Consider the following 13,897-nt stretch of genomic DNA (forward strand, 5'->3'; position numbering starts at 1 on the left):
TTCCATTGAGTAAAATTATAAATGACCTAGACTCTGGTGAGAATGAATGATGTTTACCACCATTGGAGGTAACAATGAGAAACAGACAGCACAGTGGTGGTGACTGTCCTGAAGAAAGAGATCTTGTGTCTGGCATGCATGTTGTTTGTGTAACATACAGAGATAAGAATTACATTGTAGATGGTGTTAAAGTTCACCTGTGAAATAATACCATTCAACTTTCAGGTGGCGATTTTATGTGACTAGCTCCCACATAACTGAAGAAGGACTGTTTTGTTTATTTAACAGCTTAAAGACACAACAATTGAGGAATATTAATGTATTTTAATCCTCTAATATTAATATATATTTAATCCTTGGCTACCTCCAAGACAAAATCCCAGAGATCCTTTCACTTCTTGGTTTTCTCTGCTCCAGCCATTTTCTCTTGAAGTCTCCAGGACTGTCTCCTTATGGCAGAATCCCCACTTCCTCTCTCTCCCTCCCCGCCCCTTGCCTGGGAGGACGTTAATCCCTATTCTCTTCCCTGCTCAGTCATTGGCTGATATTAACCAATCAGGGACTATTAGAGAACAATGTCTACACAACACTGAGACAGAAGATTCCCAGAATAAGGATTGTAACCAAGGTATGGGAGTACGGAAACCAGCATTTAAATAATACAAGGATAATCTTTACACGGTGCACAATAACATTATGCCTACAGTACTGACTACTATGCAACCCAGAGGAACGATCTATTATGAGATGGTGATTTCAAGTCATCAAGTGTTCTGACACATATAGTGATGGGAGAATACAGAAGCGGAGAGGAAGAGTATGCTAAGGGTGTGAGGGGCCTGAACAGGAATGTGAGTTCAGAGAACTCTTGACATTTAATGTACAGCTAGAGAAAAATAGTCAGCGAACAGCAATGACAAACTAATCTCAGGAGAATGGTTACTGGTCATGTGAGATGTACATGATATACGATGACATTTTTTAAGAGAACATAGAGGTATGTTTCATTGTGTATTTGCTTGGGTAAAAGTAAAGACTTAAACCGTAATTCTACCTTGGTTTGTAACAAGCATGCCACACTCTGGTACACAGAGTCCCTCCAAGTAACCTTGGAGCAGTTCCCTTTGCCAGCCAGTCAGCAGCGTAATGCAGCTGGAAGAAATTAAATGGCTCACACAGTGAAAAGGCAATCTTGTTAAGCCAGTTTCCAAGTGACCCCTGACCGAAATATCTCAAACTTGGGAAGTCTTTGACTTTCACAGTGTGGAGATTGAGTTTTAAAGGGTAGCTTGTCTCTTTTGGAGTAATGATTTCAGAATACCATAGTGTATTCTTTCATTTCTATGTGCATACTGTAGTGTAACACACACACACACACACACACACACACACACACACGAGGGGGAGATGAGAGAGAGAGAGAGAGAGAGAGAGAGAGAGAGAGAGAGAGAGAGAATGAATTTCAAAGTAAAGCTTGAAACTTGTCAAAATGATCCTTGATGCTTTAAAAGGCAATTTCTCTGATGGCTAGGTGTGGGGTCATGTGACTGTCTTGGTGGAGCCAGGAAACATTTTCTATCCAGGAGAACGGTGTTTTCCACCTCCCTAATGCTATTATCCTTAAATACAGTCCCTCGTGCTGTGGTTATGTTCCAACCTTAAAATTACGTTTGTTGCTACTTCATAACTGTAATTTTGCTACTGTTATGAATCACAATGTAAACAACTGTCCCCTGTGAAAGGGTCATTAGATCCCCAAAAGAGTCATGACCCATAAGCTGAGAACCAATGTAATAGAAACTTAGAGCTGAGATGTTTAGAATAGCTAGGTCTAAAGAACAGAATAGTATGTTTGTGATTCCCGGACTAGGACTTATTAGAAATGCCATTAGCTTTGTGATATTCTATTCTAAAAGGACCCATCCAAGGCATAAAGCTTTGTGTTCTCTCCAACAGTATTTTTTAATGGGATTTTTTAAATTTATTTACATTTCAAATGTTATCCCCTTTCCCGGTTTCCTGTTCATAAACCTCCCCATCACATCGCCCCTTCCCCCTTCTTCAATGAGGATGTTCCCCCTCCCCAACCAACCCCCATCCCTCCTCCTTTTCTGCTATAGTGAGGGGGGCGTCCAGTCTTGGCAGGACCAAGGGCTTCTCCTACCATTGGTGCCCAAGAAGGCCATCCTATGCTGCATATGTGGCTGGAGCCATGGGTCTGTCCATGTGTTCTTTTTGGATGGTGGTTTAATCCCTGGGAGCTCTGGTTGGTTGGTATTGGTATTGTTGTTCTTATGGGGGTTACAAACCCCTTAAGCTCCTTCAATCCTTTCTCTAACTTCTCCAATGGTGACCCATTCTCAGTTCAATGGTTGACTATGACATTCACCTCTGTATTTGTCATGTTCTGGCAGAACCTCTCAGGAGACATCTATATCAAGCTCCTGTCAGCATGCACTTCTTTTTTTTTTTTTTTTTTGTTCTTTTTTTCGGAGCTGGGGACCGAACCCAGGGCCTTGCGCTTCCTAGGTAAGCGCTCTACCACTGTGCTAAATCCCCAGCCAGCATGCACTTCTTGGCATCAGCAATATTGCTTGGGTTTGGTGACTGTATGTGTATGGTCTGGATCCTTAGGTAGGGCAGTCTCTGAATGGCCACTCCTTCAGTTTCTGCTCCAAACTTTGTCTCCATATCTCCACCTATGAATATATTTGTTCCCCTTTCTAAGAAGGACTGAAGCATCTTCACTTTGATCATCCTTCTTCTTGAGCTTCATGTGGTCTGTGGATTGTATCTTGGGTAATTTGAGCTTTTGGGCTAATATTCACTTATCAGTGAGTGTAACACGTGTTTTATTTATTTATTTTTTTTTTGTGATTGAGTTACCTCACTAAGGATGATATTTTCTAGTTCCATCCATTTGCCTATGAATTTCATTAATTGATTGTTTTTAATAGCTGAGTGGTACTCCACTGTGTAAATGTACCATATTTTCTGTATGCATTCCTCTGTTGATGGACATCTGGGTTCTTTCTAGCTTCTGGCTATTATAAGTAAGGCTACTATGAACATAGTGGAACATGTGTCTTTGTTGTATTTTGGAGCATTTTTTGGGTATATGCCCAGGAATGGTATAGCTGGGTCCTCAAGTAGTACAATGTCCAATTTTCTGAGCTTTACCAGTTTGCAATCCCACCAACAATGGAGGAGTGTTCCTCTTTCTCCACATCCTCACCAGCATCTATTGTTCCTTGAGTTTTTGACCTTAGTCATTCTGATTGGTGTGGCATGGAATCTCAGGGTTGCTTTGATTTGCAGGTCCCTGTTGATTGAGGAGGTTGAACATTTCTTTAGGTGCTTCTCAGCCATTTGATATTCTTCAGTTGAGGATTCTTTGTTTAGCTCTGTATCCCATTTTTAATAGGGTTATCAGATTCTCTGGAATCTAACTTCTTGAGTTCTTTGTATATATTGGAAATTAGCTCTCTATCAGATGTAGCATTGTTAAAGGTATTTCCCCAATGTGTTGGTTGCTGTTTTGTCCTAATGACAGCGTCCTTTGCCTGGCAGAAGCTTTGCAATTTTATGAAGTCCAATTTGTCGATTCTTGATCTTAGAGCATAAGTCATTGGTGTTCTGTTCAGGAAAATGTCCCCAGTGCCCATGTGTTCAAGGCTCTTCCCCACTTTTTCTTCTATTAGTTTGAGTGTATCCTGTTTTATGTGAAGGTCCTTGATCCACTTGAACTTGAGCTTTTTACAGGGCGAAAAGAATGGATCGATTTGCATTCTACATGCTGACCTCCAGTTGGATCAGCACCATTTGTTGAAAATGCTGCCTTTTTTTTTTTGGATGGTTTTAGCTCCTTTGTCAAAGATCGAGTGACTGTAGGTGTGTGGGTTCTGGGACCACAGAGACACAGACTTTTAATTTCCTCAGTAAGAAATTGTTTACTACTGTTTCTTGTTACAGGTAATTATGTAATAAGAGCATGGTGGCAGGATGGCTAGTAGTACAGAGGACAGAAAGAAGAGCTTGTGAATATGAAGTTTTATAAGACATTGGGAAGTAAATGGTGACCAATGGTGTAGACTCCTTAGTTTATTGTTGAGATCATTAGTTGCTATTCATGGTAAGGCTTCTGCTTAAAGAGCTTTATGTTCACAAAGAGAAGGTAAACTCAGGGGGCACACAAGAAATAGGTTATTGTGAATAAAGAAACAATAGATGGTTTTCCTCTGACCTTCAGAAAGTGTTGGCCTGAGGAAGACAACACACAGGGAAGTGTAGTCTAGCAGCATACCTGCAGAGAACAGATACTTTCTGGATAGAAGGTTGAAACACAAAGTGTTCAAAGACAGTCTGAGTTCAGCAAAAGAAGAGTAAGTTATCATTACATTGTGTGGATTTTTAGCTTTGCTTTATTAAGTACCAGAATGATTTGTTCCTATTTGTGGATTAATATCCTAGTTTGATGTTTTTAGCAAAGAGAGTCAGAGCCATGAAACAGAACATCAAAAGGTATCTTTCTCAGGCACTCCTCCTTAATACATATATAGGGCCAAGAAATAAGGTCTAGGGCCCATTGGCCTGTTAATAATTGCTGACTTCTCATTTTCTCTCAGAGATTTGTGGCTTCCAAGAAAATGAGCCATGTCTCAGATATAAATCTTGGGACACAGGCCTTCTCTCAACTCTTGTGCTACTCATTTCCTCACTGGGAATGGCTGTATTCTATTGATTCTATATCTCATGGTGGGCTAGGTTAAAAGCAACAGATACCAGTTTGTCATTGTTCTCAAGATAGGACCTGTGCATAAAGACCTGAAGAACATGAGAGTGAATGCTTCTTACCTCTATGTCTGCCATATCTGTGTAGTGGCTAGAACTTGAACTGCATGCTAGGGGTGGTTTGATTCTTATATTGATCTTTTAGCAAAAAGAAAGGTTCCTAATTACCCGGTAGGGGAAAAAAGCCAAAACGACAATACACTTTCTTTCTTTTTTTTTTTATATATTTTTTTTTATTAACTTGAGAATTTCTTATATACATTTCAAGTGTTATTCCCTTTCCCGGTATCCGGGCAAACATCCCCCTCCCCCCTCCCCTTCCTTATGGGTGTTCCCCTCCCAACCCTCCACCCATTGCCGCCCTCCCCCCACCAGTCTAGTTCACTGGGGGTTCAGTCTTAGCAGGACCCAGGGCTTCCCCTTCCACTGGTGCTCTTACTAGGATATGCATTGCTACCTATGAGGTCAGAGTCCAGGGTCAGTCCATGTATACTCTTTGGGTAGGGGCTTAGTCCCTGGAAGCTCTGGTTGCTTGGCATTGTTGTACATATGGAGTCTCAAGCCCCTTCAAGCTCTTCCAGTTCTTTCTCTGATTCCTTCAATAGGGGACCTATTCTCAGTTCAGTGGTTTGCTGCTGGCATTCGCCTCTGTATTTGCTGTATTCTGGCTGTGTCTCTTAGGAGCGATCTACATCCGGCTCCTGTCGGTCTGCACTTCTTTGCTTCATCCATCTTGTCTAATTGGGTGGCTATATATGTATGGGCCACATGTGGGGCAGACTCTGAATGGGTGTTCCTTCAGTCTCTGTTTTAATCTTTGCCTCTCTCTTCCCTGCCAAGGGTATTCTTGTTCCCCTTTTAAAGAAGGAGTGAAGCATTCACATTTTGATCATCCGTCTTGAGTTTCATTTGCTCTAGGCATCTAGGGTAATTCAAGCATTTGGGCTAATAGCCACTTATCAATGAGTGCATACCATGTATGTCTTTCTGTGATTGGGTTAGCTCACTCAGGATGATGTTTTCCAGTTCCAACCATTTGCCTACGAATTTCATAAAGTCGTTGTTTTTGATAGCTGAGTAATATTCCATTGTGTAGATGTACCACATTTTCTGTATCCATTCCTCTGTTGAAGGGCATCTGGGTTCTTTCCAGCTTCTGGCTATTATAAATAAGGCTGCAATGAACATAGTGGAGCACGTGTCTTTTTTATATGTTGGGGCATCTTTTGGGTATATGCCCAAGAGAGGTATAGCTGGATCCTCAGGCAGTTCAATGTCCAATTTTCTGAGGATTCTCCAGACTGATTTCCAGAATGGTTGTACCAGTTTGCAATCCCACCAACAATGGAGGAGTGTTCCTCTTCCTCCACATCCTCGCCAGCATCTGTTGTCCCCTGAGTTTTTGATCTTAGCCATTCTCACTGGTGTGAGGTGAAATCTCAGGGTTGTTTTGATTTGCATTTCCCTTATGACTAAAGATGTTGAACATTTCTTTAGGTGTTTCTCAGCCATTCGGCATTCCTCAGCTGTGAATTCTTTGTTTAGCTCTGAACCCCATTTTTTAATAGGGTTATTTGTTTCCCTGCGGTCTAACTTCTTGAGTTCTTTGTATATTTTGGATATAAGGCCTCTATCTGTTGTAGGATTGGTAAAGATCTTTTCCCAATCTGTTGGTTGCCGTTTTGTCCTAACCACAGTGTCCTTTGCCTTACAGAAGCTTTGTAGTTTTATGAGATCCCATTTGTCGATTCTTGATCTTAGAGCGTAAGCCATTGGTGTTTTGTTTAGGAAATTTTTTCCAGTGCCCATGTGTTCCAGATGCTTCCCTAGTTTTTCTTCTATTAGCTTGAGTGTGTCTGGTTTGATGTGGAGGTCCTTGATCCACTTGGACTTAAGCTTTGTACAGGGTGATAAGCATGGATCGATCTGCATTCTTCTACATGTTGACCTCCAGTTGAACCAGCACCATTTGCTGAAAATGCTATCTTTTTTCCATTTGATGGTTTTGGCTCCTTTGTCAAAAATCAAGTGACCATAGGTGTGTGGGTTCATTTCTGGGTCTTCAATTCTATTCCATTGGTTTATCTGTCTGTCTCTGTACCAATACCATACAGTTTTTATCACTATTGCTCTGTAATACTGCTTGAGTTCAGGGATAGTGATTCCCCCAGAAGTCCTTTTATTGTTGAGAATAGCTTTAGCTATCCTGGGTTTTTTGTTATTCCAGATGAATTTGCAAATTGTTCTGTCTAACTCTTTGAAGAATTGGATTGGTATTTTGATGGGGATTGCATTGAATCTGTAGATTGCTTTTGGTAAAATGGCCATTTTTACTATATTAATCCTGCCAATCCATGAGCATGGGAGATCTTTCCATCTTCTGAGGTCTTCTTCAATTTCCTTCTTCAGTGTCTTGTAGTTCTTATTGTACAGATCTTTTACTTGCTTGGTTAAAGTCACACCGAGGTACTTTATATTATTTGGGTCTATTATGAAGGGTGTCGTTTCCCTAATTTCTTTCTCGGCTTGTTTCTCTTTTGTGTAGAGGAAGGCTACTGATTTATTTGAGTTCATTTTATACCCAGCCACTTTGCTGAAGTTGTTTATCAGCTTTAGTAGTTCTCTGGTGGAACTTTTGGGATCACTTAAATACACTATCATATCATCTGCAAACAGTGATATTTTGACTTCTTCTTTTCCGATCTGTATCCCCTTGACCTCCTTTTGTTGTCTGATTGCTCTGCCTAGAACTTCAAGAACTATATTGAATAAGTAGGGAGAGAGTGGGCAGCCTTGTCTAGTCCCTGATTTTAGTGGGATTGCTTCGAGTTTCTCTCCATTTAGTTTAATGTTAGCAACTGGTTTGCTGTATATGGCTTTTACTATGTTCAGGTATGGGCCTTGAATTCCTATTCTCTCCAGGACTTTTATCATGAAGGGGTGTTGAATTTTGTCAAATGCTTTCTCAGCGTCTAATGAAATTATCATGTGGTTTTGTTCTTTCAGTTTGTTTATATAGTGGATCACGTTGATGGTTTTCCGTATATTAAACCATCCCTGCATGCCTGGGATGAAGCCTACTTGGTCATGGTGGATGATTGTTTTGATGTGCTCTTGGATTCGGTTTGCCAGAATTTTGTTGAGTATTTTTGCATCGATATTCATAAGGGAAATTGGTCTGAAGTTCTCTTTCTTTGTTGTGTCTTTGTGTGGTTTAGGTATAAGAGTAATTGTGGCTTCGTAGAAGGTATTCGGTAGTGATCCATCTGTTTCAATTTTGTGGAATAGTTTGGATAATATTGGTATGAGGTCTTCTATGAAGGTTTGATAGAATTCTGCACTAAACCCGTCTGGACCTGGGCTCTTTTTGGTTGGGAGACCTTTAATGACTGCTTCTATTTCCTTAGGAGTTATGGGGTTGTTTAACTGGTTTATCTGTTCCTGATTTAACTTCGGTACCTGGTATCTGTCTAGGAAATTATCCATTTCCTGAAGATTTTCAAGTTTTGTTGAATATAGGTTTTTATAGTAAGATCTGATGATTTTTTGAATTTCCTCTGAATCTGTTGTTATGTCTCCCTTTTCATTTCTGATTTTGTTAATTTGGACGCACTCTCTGTGTCCTCTCGTTAGTCTGGCTAAGGGTTTATCTATCTTGTTGATTTTCTCAAAGAACCAACTTTTGGTTCTGTTGATTCTTTCTATGGTCCTTTTTGTTTCTACTTGGTTGATTTCAGCTCTGAGTTTGATTATTTCCTGCCTTCTACTCCTCCTGGGTGTATGTGCTTCTTTTTGTTCTAGAGCTTTTAGGTGTGCTGTCAAGCTGCTGACATATGCTCTTTCCTGTTTCTTTCTGCAGGCACTCAGCGCTATGAGTTTTCCTCTTAGCACAGCTTTCATTGTGTCCCATAAGTTTGGGTATGTTGTACCTTCATTTTCATTAAATTCTAAAAAGTTTTTAATTTCTTTCTTTATTTCTTCCTTGACCAGGTTATCATTGAGTAGAGCATTGTTCAATTTCCAAGTATATGTGGGCATTCTTCCTTGATTGTTATTGAAGACCAGTTTTAGGCTGTGGTGGTCCGATAGCACGCATGGGATTATTTCTATCTTTCTGTACCTGTTGAGGCCCGTTTTTTGACCAATTATATGGTCAATTTTGGAGAAAGTACCATGAGGAGCTGAGAAGAAGGTATATCCTTTTGCTTTATGATAGAATGTTCTATAAATATCCGTTAAGTCCATTTGGCTCATGACTTCTCTTAGTCTGTCTACATCTCTGTTCAATTTCTGTTTCCATGATCTGTCCATTGATGAGAGTGGGGTGTTGAAATCTCCCACTATTATTGTGTGAGCTGCAATGTGTGTTTTGAGCTTTAGTAAGGTTTCTTTTATGTATGTAGGTGCCCTTGTATTTGGGGCATAGATATTTAGGATTGAGAGTTCATCTTGGTGGATTTTTCCTTTGATGAATATGAAGTGTCCTTCCTTATCTTTTTTGATGACTTTTAATTGAAAATTGATTTTATTTGATATTAGAATGGCTACTCCAGCTTGCTTCTTCTGACCATTTGCTTGGAAAATTGTTTTCCAGCCTTTCACTCTGAGGTAATGTCTGTCTTTGTCTCTGAGGTGTGTTTCCTGTAGGCAGCAGAATGCAGGGTCCTCGTTGCGTATCCAGTTTGTTAATCTATGTCTTTTTATTGGGGAGTTGAGGTCATTGATGTTGAGAGATATTAAGGAATAGTGATTATTGCTTCCCGTTATATTCATATTTGGATGTGAGGTTATGTTTGTGTGCTTTCATTCTCTTTGTTTTGTTGCCAAGACGATTAGTTTCTTGCTTCTTCTAGGTTATAGCTTGCCTCCTTATGTTGGGCTTTACCATTTATTATCCTTTGTAGTGCTGGATTTGTAGAAAGATATTGTGTAAATTTGGTTTTGTCATGGAATATCTTGGTTTCTTCATCTATGTTAATTGAGAGTTTTGCAGGATACAGTAACCTGGGCTGGCATTTGTGTTCTCTTAGGGTCTGTATGACATCAGTCCAGGATCTTCTGGCCTTCATAGTTTCTGGCGAGAAGTCTGGTGTGATTCTGATAGGTCTGCCTTTATATGTTACTTGACCTTTTTCCCTTACTGCTTTTAATATTCTTTCTTTATTTTGTGCGTTTGGTGTTTTGACTATTATGTGACGGGAGGTGTTTCTTTTCTGGTCCAATCTATTTGGAGTTCTGTAGGCTTCTTGTATGCCTATGGGTATCTCTTTTTTTAGATTAGGGAAGTTTTCTTCTATGATTTTGTTGAAGATATTTACTGGTCCTTTGAGCTGGGCGTCTTCACTCTCTTCTATACCTATTATCCTTAGGTTTGATCTTCTCATTGAGTCCTGGATTTCCTGTATGTTTTGGACCAGTATCTTTTTCAGCTTTACATTATCTTTGACAGTTGAGTCAATGATTTCTATGGAATCTTCTGCTCCTGATATTCTCTCTTCCATCTCTTGTATTCTGTTGGTGAAGCTTGTATCTACAGCTCCTTGTCTCTTCTTTTGGTTTTCTATATCCAGGGTTGTTTCCATGTGTTCTTTCTTGATTGCTTCTATTTCCATTTTTAATTCCTTCAACTGTTTGATTGTGTTTTCCTGGAATTCTTTCAGGGATTTTTGTGATTCCTCTCTGTATGCTTCTACTTGTTTATTAATGTTTTCCTGTGTTTCCCTAAGGGAGTTCTTCACATCTTTCTTGAAGTCCTCCAGCATCATGATCAAATATGATTTTGAAACTAGATCTTGCTTTTCTGGTGTGTTTGGATATTCCATGTTTGTTTTGGTGGGAGAATTGGGCTCCGATGATGCCAAGTAGTCTTGGTTTCTGTTGCTTGGGTTCCTGCGCTTGCCTCTCGCCATCAGATTATCTCTAGTGTTACTTTGTTCTGCTATTTCTGACAGTGGCTAGACTGTCCTATAAGCCTGTGCGTCAGGAGTGCTGTAGACCTGTTTTCCTGTTTTCTTTCAGCCAGTTATGGGAACAGAGTGTTCTGCTTTCGGGCGTGTAGTTTTTCCTCTCTACAGGTCTTCAGCTGTTCCTGTGGGCCTGTGTCTTTAGTTCACCAGGCAGCTTTCTTGCAGCAGAAAAGTTGGTCTTACCTGTGGTCCCGAGGCTCAAGTTCTCTCGTGGGGTGCTGCCCAGGGGCTCTCTGCAGCGGCAGCAACCAGGAAGACCTGTGCCGCCCCTTCCGGGATCTTCAGTGCACCAGGGTTCCAGATGGTCTTTGGCTTTTTCCTCTGGCGTCCAAGATGTGTGTGCAGAGAGCAGTCTCTTCTGGTTTCCCAGGCTTGTCTGCCTCTCTGAAGGTTTAGCTCTCCCTCCCATGGGATTTGGGTGCAGAGAACTGTTTATCCGGTCTGTTTCCTTCAGGGTCCGGCGGTGTCTCTGGCAGGGGTCCTGCCGCTCCTGGGCCCTCCCCCACGGGAGCCCAGAGGCCTTATACAGTTTCCTCTTGGGCCAGGGATGTGAGCAGGGGTGAGGAGTGTTGGTGGTCTCTTCCGCTCTGCAGCCTCAGGAGTGCCCACCTGACCAGGCAGTTGGGTCTCTCTCTCACAGGGTCTGGGAGCAGAGAGCTGCTGTGGGCCGGGATCCCAGGGTGTGGGACTTCCGGTAAACACAGAACGTGCCTGGTCCTAGAGGAATTCTGCTTCCGTGTGTCCCAAGCTCACCAGGCAGCTTTCTTGCAGCAGAAAAGTTCGTCTTACCTGTGGTCCCGAGGCTCAAGTTCGCTCGTGGGGTGCTGCCCACGGGCTCTCTGCAATGGCAGCAACCAGGAAGACCGACAATACACTTTCTATGAGCACAGTGTTTGTCTAGCCTGGTTGAACCTCTGTAGGAAGCCGTCATAGAGAACTGGTTCTGTTCATATCAGAGAGTATGAAATGGCCTTCTATTTTCCCCCTTTCTATTTTCTTGTTGCTCGAATGGCCCATAGTGCCATTCTTTATCTTAAATTCATCATGAAAAACAGAGAGGGAAGTAGGACACTGGAGCCAGAAGCCCATTCCCTCCAGAAGAAGGAAGAGAGTAGGCAGAGTGATAGCCTGCATGCCTTTTTTCTTTCTTTTTTCTTTTTTTTTTAATCTTTATTAACTTGAGTATTTCTTATTTACATTTCAATTGTTATTCCCTTTCCCGGTTTCTGAGCCAACATACCCCTATCCCCCTCCCTTTCTATATGTGTTCCCCTCACCATCCTCCCCCCATTCTGCCCTCCCCCCAATAATCACATTCACTGGGGCTTCAGTCTTGGCAGGACCAAGGGCTTCTCCTTCCACTGGTGCTCTTACTAGGTATTCATTACTACCTATGAGGTTGGAGCCCAGGGTCACTCCATGTATAGTCTTTGGGTAGTGGCTTAGTCCCTGGAAGCTCTGGTTGGTTGGCATTGTTGTTCACATGGGGTCTCAAGCCCCTTCAAGCTCTTCCAGTCCTTTCTCTGATTCCTTCAACGGGGGTCCCGTTCTCAGTTCAGTGGTTTAATGATGGCATTCACCTATGTATTTGCTGTATTCTGGCTGTGTCTCTCAGGAGAGATTTATATCCGGTTCCTGTCAGCCTGCACTTTGCTTCATCCATCTTATCTAATTGGGTGGCTGTATATGTATGGGCCACATGTGGGGCAGGCTCTGAATGGGTGTTCCTTCTGCCTCTATTTTAAACTTTGCCTCCCTATTCCCTTCCGAGGGTATTCTTGTTCCCCTTTTAAAGAAGGAGTGAAGCATTCGCATTTTGGTCATCCCTTTTGAGTTTCATGTTTTCTGTACATCTAGGGCAATTCAAGCATTTGGGCTAATAGCCACTTATCAATGAGTGCATACCATGTGTGTTTTTCTGTGATTGGGATACCTCACTCAGGATGATATTTTCCAGTTCCCTCCATTTGCCTACGAATTTCATAAAGTCATTGTTTTTGATAGCTGAGTAATATTCCATTGTGTAGATGTACCATATTTTCTGTATCCATTCTTCTGTAGAAGGGCATCTGGGTTTTTTCCAGCTTCTGGCTATTATAAATAAGGCTGCTATGAACATAGTGGAGCATGTTTCATTGTTATATGTTGGGGCACTTTTGGGTATATGCCCAAGAGAGGTGTAGCTGGGTCCTCAGGTAGTTCAATGTCCAATTTTCTGAGGGACCTCCAGACTGATTTCCAGAGTGGTTGTACCAGTCTGCAATCCCACCAACAATGGAGGAGTGTTCCTCTTTCTCTACATCCTCGCTAGCATTTGCTGTCACCTAAGTTTTTGATCTTAGCCATTCTCACTGGTGTGAGGTGAAATCTCAGTGTTGTTTTGATTTGCATTTCCCTTATGACTAAAGATGTTGAACATTTCTTTAGGTGTTTCTCAACCATTCGGCATTCCTCAGCTGTGAATTCTTTGTTTAGCTCTGAACTCCATTTTTTAATAGGGTTATTTGTCTCCCTGCGGTCTAACTTCTTGAGTTCTTTGTATATTTTGGATATAAGGCCTCTATCTGTTGTAGGATTGGTAAAGATCTTTTCCCAATCTGTTGGTTGCCGTTTTGTCCTAACCACAGTGTCCTTTGCCTTACAGAAGCTTTGTAGTTTTATGAGATCCCATTTGTCGATTCTTGACCTTAGAGCATAAGCCATTGTTGTTTTGTTCAGGAAATTTTCTCCAGTGCCCATGTGTTCGAGATGCTTCCCCACTTTTTCTTCTATTAGTTTAAGTGTATCAGGTTTGATGTGGAGGTCCTTGATCCACTTGGACTTAAGCTTTGTACAGGGTGATAAGCATGGATCGATCTGCATTCTCTACATGTTGACCTCCAGTTGAATCAGCACCATTTGCTGAAAATGCTATCTTTTTTCCATTGGGTGGTTTTTGCTCCTTTGTCAAAAATCAAGTGACCATAGGTGTGTGGGTTCATTTCTGGGTCTTCAATTCTATTCCAGTGGTTTATCTGTCTGTCTCTGTACCAATACCATGATAGCTTGCATTCCTAATGGAAAAGCTTCCTGAATATAATGGGAAACCTTCTAAAGAAAGAGTCTTGGATCTACAGCAATGCCAACACAACTGTGATTTG

General features: G+C 41.4%; 2 protein-coding genes across 19 annotated transcripts in view; both read left to right on the forward strand.

The window, feature by feature from the left end:
• The window catches only part of Erich1 (glutamate-rich 1), a gene marked incomplete at its 5' end in the record, with an annotated part of 52,793,804 nt that overhangs the window by 38,752,005 nt on the left and 14,027,902 nt on the right, over window positions 1-13,897 (forward strand).
• LOC148000601 (uncharacterized) overlaps window positions 1-13,897 on the forward strand; it is a 251,643-nt gene that overhangs the window by 43,161 nt on the left and 194,585 nt on the right. For 4 of the 19 annotated variants that reach the window (XR_015640027.1, XR_015640002.1, XR_015640006.1 and 1 more), the window contains exon 1: window positions 10,816-11,147. The exons of 9 other annotated variants lie outside the window; for them this stretch is intronic. Coding sequence is in view for 3 of the 10 variants with exons in the window: in XM_087589442.1 (XP_087445568.1) it covers window positions 11,059-11,092 (34 nt within the window). In the remaining 7 variants the exon portion in view is untranslated. Of the gene's footprint in view, window positions 1-10,811; window positions 11,148-13,897 lie in introns of those variants that run through there. 6 more of the 19 variants (XR_015640026.1, XM_087589445.1, XR_015640001.1 and 3 more) reach the window with 5 other exon arrangements.

Source organism: Rattus norvegicus, chromosome 16 (assembly GCF_021556685.1).
Source record: "Rattus norvegicus strain SHRSP/BbbUtx chromosome 16, alternate assembly SHRSP_T2T, whole genome shotgun sequence".
In the NCBI taxonomy this organism is placed as follows: domain Eukaryota; kingdom Metazoa; phylum Chordata; class Mammalia; order Rodentia; family Muridae; genus Rattus; species Rattus norvegicus.